Consider the following 7,707-nt stretch of genomic DNA (forward strand, 5'->3'; position numbering starts at 1 on the left):
CAAAAAAAACAATGAAAAAAATTAAGACAAAGGCATGTACAAGTAAACGAACAAACGAGGTATATTTTTAAAAACAGAAACATTTAAATGATGTGCTAAAATATATATGTTGATGGTTGGAAAAATGACAGTCAAATAAATTGTAAAACATGAGGTAGTTCTCTTTTTTTAAATGAATTGGTGCATTTTATTTATTTATTGGGCCATTTATACATTTCTGCTTTTAATTATGTCAGTTTTGGTTCTCCATACATTTTGCAGTTTGACCTTGAAAAATATTGAACTATTTTCCTTTTCAGCAAATTACTCACCTGTTGTTGTCCTCTGCTGAAGGTGRAAAACTGATGTTTTAGYTYRTGTTTGTCTGTTAGCAAATATCTCATCATGACCCATCAGACTAATTTGATCAAAAATCACAAGAATTAATTATTGAATGAATGACAAACTTTAGGAGCCAACCCAAGTCAAGATGGCTGCTAGTTTACTGACTTTAAAATGCACAAAAAATGTTTAATCAAGTCAATTTTACAGATATTGTACTAAAATTCGTCGCAGTAAACATCAGCACTTAATCTGAGAGCTCATTTATCTAATGATACTGAATTTGATTACATYATTTACAAGTTCTGATCAAAACTTCAGCTTTGTTTCTTCTCTGAAAAGCGGCGGGCAATATCCCTTTCTTCAGATACTAAGCCTTTAATTAGATGTGATTTGATCAGATTTTTTGTGTGCTTTTACCATTTTTTTAAACATTGTTTGCACCAAGAAAAAATGAGCGTATGTATGAAAAAGATGTTTCGTCCAAAGACTAATGTGTTATTTTTGTATCATGTTCAGTTTAAAATCATTTAATTTGAAAATCATTTTGTTTTACAAGGTATTCATTATTTGGAAACAAGGATGCATATGTTTTATTTAAAGTATTATTTCTGTGACAGAGCCTGTAAAAAGAAAACAACATTCAATATACAGTTACTAAAATCCTACGACTGAAAGTTTTTTTAAACTTAAGTCTACTTAAGTGCATAAAAGGACAAACTTGCCACATTTCAAATTTCCAAAATAACCTTTATTCTAAACTTACATTTTAAATTTTAAGTTTAGTATAAAAAAGTTAAGTGCACCTAAGTTCTTTTTTTTTCTCCAAAGTATTTCACCGTTGACACATCTCAGCAAACCGTAGTGACACTCATCTCCTTTAGTAATCTTAAAAGATAGAATGTGTACCAAAGTCCGTCACATCACTTTAGTACGTACATCCATTTTTTTCTTTTTCTTTTTTTACAAAATGTTGTAAAGAGAATCCCTGAACTTTAAATGTCCACAATCCTTCAACAAAGAGTGTTTCATTTGCTCGCTGTGGTTGGCGTAGCATCTACGGGTCAGCTGGAGGTTACACAACTTCATAATGCAGGAATGAAGTCACCATTTTATATTGATTTACAATCAGGAAATAAAACAAAAACAACAGAAGTCTGGAAGTTTTAACAGCTGTGGCCTGTGTGGAATGCAAACTGAAGAGTTCTGGAAAAACAAAAACTACAAAACACCCAACGATGATGCGGCAGCTTCTTTGTTCGAGCGGCACGCCATCAGATAAATGAAGCCGGTTTGAGATTAAAATACTGAAATCGTCAGATTAACAGTAACAGCCTGTCTTCTGGAAGCCACAGCTATTAAAAGTTGAATGTGTACGTCGGATACCCAGCAACACTTTCACCATGACAAACAGATATTAGACGAGAACATCCATACTGATAACTTMTCTAGCCTCAAATGCTTCATTTAGGTTCGCCAGATACAGCATCATGGAAAGACTCCAGAGCACAAAAACTGACTTGTTTATGAACCTGCAGCCTCGTTGCAAAAGGTTTTGCATACACTTTCAGGCTGGTTAACATCTTTACATTATTTAGAAATGGTACAATGTATTTCAAAAACTAAAAACGCTCAACAAAAAGTCACAGCCTTTTTTCAAAAGTCATAAAAACAGGATGTAAAAAAAAAAAGAGACTCTCGTCTGTGGCCCCCTCGGTTTTGCTCAGCAGTGCATTTCAGAATAAAACATAAAAAAAAAAAGGTGCAAAAGTGTGCAGCGACTCAGACGCAAGTGACCCACGCAGAGCGACGCCGACACGGCGATGATTGCAGTCGCGGCAGACCGACGGAGCCAGCTGTGTCCCGGCGTCGTCTTCGAGGACGTGCTGGATTTGAAAAGTGGAAAATTTGACGCCACCGGCTGAACAGATCTTTGGTACAACCAGCTCATTGGTTATACTATCAAATTAGGCTAACTACTTGTGTAAATCACTTGAATGTTGACACACACACACAYATACAAAAACAAACCACGTCAAAGAAATTTAATAAATTCTCTTCAAAAGAAAAACATTTTCAAACAGAATGAGTACTGTAATGTGACTGAAGCTAAATTATACAAAGTGAAATAAAAACAAACATTTAGTGATAATCTCTGGGTATCCGACTGTGAAACAGAATACAGAAGTTCAAATGTTACACCAACCACCTCCTAACGTTCATCTTCCTATTTGGATTTACTTAGAATTTCTTTCCTTTAAGTTTACTGAAGTGAATTTGCTTCGATTCAGGGCTATCCCCAGTGCTCTTTGGCACTTAACTATGTTCATCTACGAGTTGCCCAACAAGGTACAGTAAACCACTTAAGATATTGCATTAAATTTTTTTTAAGTTTTTGATTTAAATTGATTTATTTTACAACAGATTAAAATAGAACTATCGCTCAGACRGTTCACTGTGCAACAAATTTGATGCGGTATTTTTGATACTGTGCAAAAGACACGACAATTCTAGCTAAAAGCATCCAGGATGCCAATTTTTTTATTATTATTTTTTAATTCTTATACAGCTGAGATGTATCATCTCATGATCATCATACTGGTATTTACACAGAACTATTACACACCTATTATTTCAACTACACTAAAGATTAAAAAAAAAAGACAGGTGGAGATTTCTTTTTATTTGCGCTTTGACTGTAACTTTGTTGTTTTGCGTTTTACTTTCACTATAAAGCAGCTAAACTATATAATGCAGTCTGGTGTTTGACGGTTTCACCTACGTAAGTTTCACAAGAACATCTCGGTGTTGTTTTGCGACCGTTCCATCCAAGGAGAACGGGTCTCCTGAACAGAAACGGACGCCTGAAGGAAGTTCAAATCGGGGGGAAATGATCGGAGAGATTTGATCCAATGAAAAATCACTGACAGATTCTTACGTTTAAATTCTGCATTTTGATCTCCTCTCCAGGTGGCGACGGGTTTCTTTTGATCTCTAGGTCAGAAGTGGAGTACTGTACCTTTCACAAGGGCTCTAAAATATTACATTCCGTTAGGTGATATCAGTATTGTGGCATGGCCAAGCAGCCTGAAGAGGAAGGCGTATGGAGTAAGGGAGGAACTGGGGAGTTATCTGGGATGGGGGGGGTGGGCGGGAGTCACGGTTTAGGCATGAACAAGGAGGGGGATAGCTGCTGTTACCAGATGGTATACCCTCCACTGGATCCACCCAGGAAGAAGTTGTTCTTGCGCTGCGTCATGACAACGTTGGCACCCTGCATGGCAGCCAGTTGAGCTGCGTTAGGGGGGTGTCCAGGAGGTGGGGGCTAAAGAAGGGGAGAGGCCAGTTCAGAGGTTGAACGTTTTAAAATAATAAATATAAAAGGGTTAAATGACTCACTGGGATGGAAACGCTGCTGCCGGCTGTGAAACGAGCACCAGCGTCAAAGCCACCGTCCACCATCACTGTCGATCCAGGCGGGTACACGGCTCCCATGGGATAGTAGGCCATGGGGACGTTCTGGCCCACCGGACCAACCGGCATGGGAGGCTGCATGGGCATATACACCTGAGCACCAGGGTAGGGGGAGGACATCTGAGGCACCTGACCAGGCACCTGAGGAAGCACATATCTGGGCTGGTATATCTGCAAACACACGGGAGGGAAACAACAAACAAGCAAAAATAAATAAGATTTTMTGAAAGGAACTTATTTTTTCTGTTGCTTTTTATGCAAGACTTTTAAATTAAWGTCGTGTTATGATAAGAAATAGGTGGTCGCTTTGGTCAACGATCTCATWATCTCCTGGGATGTGACACTCAGAACGTGCCGTCAGCTACACATCTGTTAAACTGGCTCAGTTACGTCAGTTAAAGGAGACCAATTATGGGTCCTAGAAATTTTATGGTATGTCTGTGGGCTATCCAGACCATRTTYRTTCAATTTAATGCACAAAATAATTCTCAGATAATAAAATTTCCCATTTTCTAGTTCTGCCTGCTCCGACTTCCGTTCAGAAGAGCTGTTTATGTTAATGAGCTCTGTTGGTAACGCCCTCCAAAAATCTGTTGACATTAACTCCGCCCTCCAAAGCCAGCATTTACGTTAGCATGGCTAATAATAGCAGAAGCTCCGGTGTACAACCATATGAGACCCTGTGAGACCCAGAGGCAGAGTCGTGGTCGCAGCTTCTTTTTTTTTCTCTCCCTCCTCTGCTCTGCGCTCACTCTGCATGCTGTTACCAGAGCAGGGAGCAGCAGCGGTCAAAATACCTCAGAAACTCGAACAAATAGACTTTAACAAGGTTTTAATAAGCTAAACAAGAGGTACATGAGAAAACGTGTTCATAACAAACGAAAATAAATTAATAATTAAATTGTGTCCGTGTCGGTCTCAAACCCTGGTCTCCCACTCTCTGGTCCAACACTCTTCCCATTGCCCTATTAGAGGCTTGTTGTGAAATGAGCCGCGCATTACACAACAACACGGTGACGGCTTTTTATACTGGGGAGGTGGAGTCTCACCCGGGGGTTGCTAGTTAAGGGCCTGAACGCAGGTTCTGTTGGGTTGTCGTACGGCTTGTGACATCACAAAATGACGGCAGTATAAAACTTGTCGTTAATATACATTAAAAATACATTTACTTACAGTAAATATGCCCCTGGGTGCATTTTTTTGGTCCTAGGACTGTTTTTTTAAGAAGTACATATCCAAAGTTGAGTAAAAAAACCTTTAAAAAGTGAATTTAGCATAATAGGTCCCCTTTAAAAGTTAGTCAACGTTGTTTAGCCGTGTTGGTCATTTTGCATCAGGTTGACTCCAACAGTTAACTGGGTGGACAAATAATAAAAACTGTACAGCGATGGTTATTTGAGAGCTACAGTTGCAACAGTTACCTCAGAATATGCAGGTGGTGTGTCTGAGTAAGGAGGTGCCTGAGGAGACATTTGCATAGCAGGAGGGTATACAGGTGCAGAGCTCTGCTGAGGGTACACAGCCTGCTGTGGATATGAACCTGCAACACAAGGTTTCAATTGAAAGCAAAAATACTTGTACTTTTGTTCTGACAGAAATCCCACAGAATAAACCCAGAGACCCGAGAGAGAAGTCAAAACAACACTGTCTCACTTACACACATAATGCATTATCTTCAGAAAGAATTAAACGTGTGCAGCAGAGACATTTAGCTAAATGTGTTCCACAACAACAGGAAGTGTGAATTATGGCTAATCAGAGTTCAAACTGTTCAGTTAGATGGTAAATAGTACGGGAACTCAAGGATTTATTTCACAGACACCACAAATGTATTTTCATGTAGATCAATTACTATTCTCGTAGGCAGTGAGATGTTGCAGGAGGACGAGTTAAAAATAAGTCAGAAAACACAAAACGTATCAGTTAATTGAGATAATTRCAACCCTGCTTATAGAAAACATTTATCTCAAATGTAGTAAGTAAACACCATTCACCTGTAAATGACATAATAGGTCAAAAAGACTGATTTCCTATTTTTGTTTTGCATTTAATTGCTCCTATTTGAAAGGTAAGGTTTGAATTCAGCCTAAAAAAAGGAAACTAGAAGAAAATAATAATGGAAATTTGCTTTTTTAAAGTTTCATCTAATCCTTCAAGTCATGTGTGATAGCTGTGACAAGTTCAGAGGATTAGTTAAAAACACAAATATAAGATTTTGAGAATATTTATTTTACAGGAAAGCTGGACAGGTGTTTTTTTAATTTATTTATTTTATTCCAGTCTTAATATTATTTCTGCTTAATTGTAGTATAACAACTGATTCAGTAAAAAGGCTACACTTGTGACTTCACTAAAAATGAAAGTATTATTTAAAGCAATCATGATATATTGTGTGTTCTGGTTGAACSGAAATGTGGTTAAATTTTAGTTCCACCTCGTCTTACCAGCATAAAAAACACAAGCCCTTAAGCTACGCACAGCACTTCACTAACATGTTAGCTTCCTATTTTCTTTCAAAACACATAAAATTACTAGGTTAGAAAATAATGATGCTAATTCTCATTTAAGTCATTAGCAATAAATCTGTCATAAAATGTGTAAAACGTAAAAAATACACTTTGTTATAGCGTTATATTACGATATATGTGCTCGAAAATAATAAAACAAAACCAAGAAGTACTTGGTCCAGAAATATAAATTCCAACATACTCGGCTGTCTGTGAGCCTACAACAAAAACATCCAGGGCTGCGTTAAAAATGACGTTAGCTGGCTAAAAATTGTGAGTATTTGTACAAGAATACAATGTGAAAGTATTTGTGACGGTTCGGTGTWAACACTATCCGAGACGCCTTGTTTCGGAGTGTGCGTCAGTTATTGTTGTGTTATGTACGTAGCTTCAGATGGCCACAGGCTTCTCCCGTCTTTACTCACAACATCGCTAAACGCACAGCTAGCTGACAAAACCTACGGGCCGTGAAAACGTACCTTTGTTATTCATTGTTGTGGACTGTTGTGGAGGCCAASGAACATCGGATTGAGCAGAACTCTTGTGTATCTTGTCTTGGCCTTGTTTCAGCTTACGGCTTGACACTTCCTTGTTTCTGAGCTTCTTGTTGTTGTGGAAGTGGTTACGTCACCCGCTCTTTATCTGCGGTCGGGCGCACGCTCAGTTCCAGCTCCGCGTGCGCGCGCCCCCTACTGGTAGAAATGAGTAAAAACAGTGCTGAAGAAGGAGGATAGTTGAACGTGTATTGTATTCCTTGTTCTGTCGTTGTGCTTGTAAACAAAGATCTTTTTCAATTAAAAAAAGAGAGTTCAACTCTGAGAGGAATACATAATTGCCTGCTTCAGAAACGCTAAAGCAAAGGGATAACGTGTCTGCCTGTGCCTTCATCTTAGCAATCATAACATAAACTTCATAAAATAAAATAAAAAAATCGGTGGACAGATAAAAAACTCTCAGACATCTATTATTTGATGAAGTGCATCTAATATCTAAAGAAGTCCCACACAGCAAAACATCTTTTTAGTTGAATTGTGCCATTTTTCCTGAAATATTTAAACAGGATTTAGTGTGGTAGTAGTTGAAAGTGATCTCCAACACATACTCTAACCCAGTGGTTCCCAAACTTTTTATCTTCTGACCCACAAAATATCCATGGCAAAAACTTGTGACCCCAAATATTACTGGTCTGCGTACACGAACTTTGTTAATAACCCTAAAAACACAGGCTTTTTGACAGTCTAAACAGCTTGTACACACATATAAATACTTATTTTTATCTATTTTGTATTTTTGTAATAATTATAAGGCAAATATTACATCAGCAATTATTTTATTACCCTTTAAATTGATTTCTGGAGATTATCCAAGGTGCTTCATGACCCATAATTGGGTCCCAAGCCCAACT

General features: G+C 38.0%; 1 protein-coding gene across 1 annotated transcript; it reads right to left on the reverse strand.

Moving 5' to 3' along the window:
* Positions 1-1,050: 1,050 nt before the first annotated feature.
* dazap2 (DAZ associated protein 2) lies at positions 1,051-6,920 on the reverse strand. The gene is made up of 4 exons (XM_014016255.1): positions 6,782-6,920; positions 5,217-5,335; positions 3,721-3,966; positions 1,051-3,646 (listed from the first exon to the last, which is right to left on the reverse strand). The coding sequence occupies exons 1-4, from the start codon at positions 6,792-6,794 to the stop codon at positions 3,518-3,520; spliced, it is 507 nt and encodes a 168-aa protein (XP_013871709.1). The 5' UTR covers positions 6,795-6,920; the 3' UTR covers positions 1,051-3,517.
* Positions 6,921-7,707: the final 787 nt, after the last annotated feature.

Source organism: Austrofundulus limnaeus, unplaced genomic scaffold (genome assembly GCF_001266775.1).
Source record: "Austrofundulus limnaeus strain Quisiro unplaced genomic scaffold, Austrofundulus_limnaeus-1.0 Scaffold141, whole genome shotgun sequence".
In the NCBI taxonomy this organism is placed as follows: domain Eukaryota; kingdom Metazoa; phylum Chordata; class Actinopteri; order Cyprinodontiformes; family Rivulidae; genus Austrofundulus; species Austrofundulus limnaeus.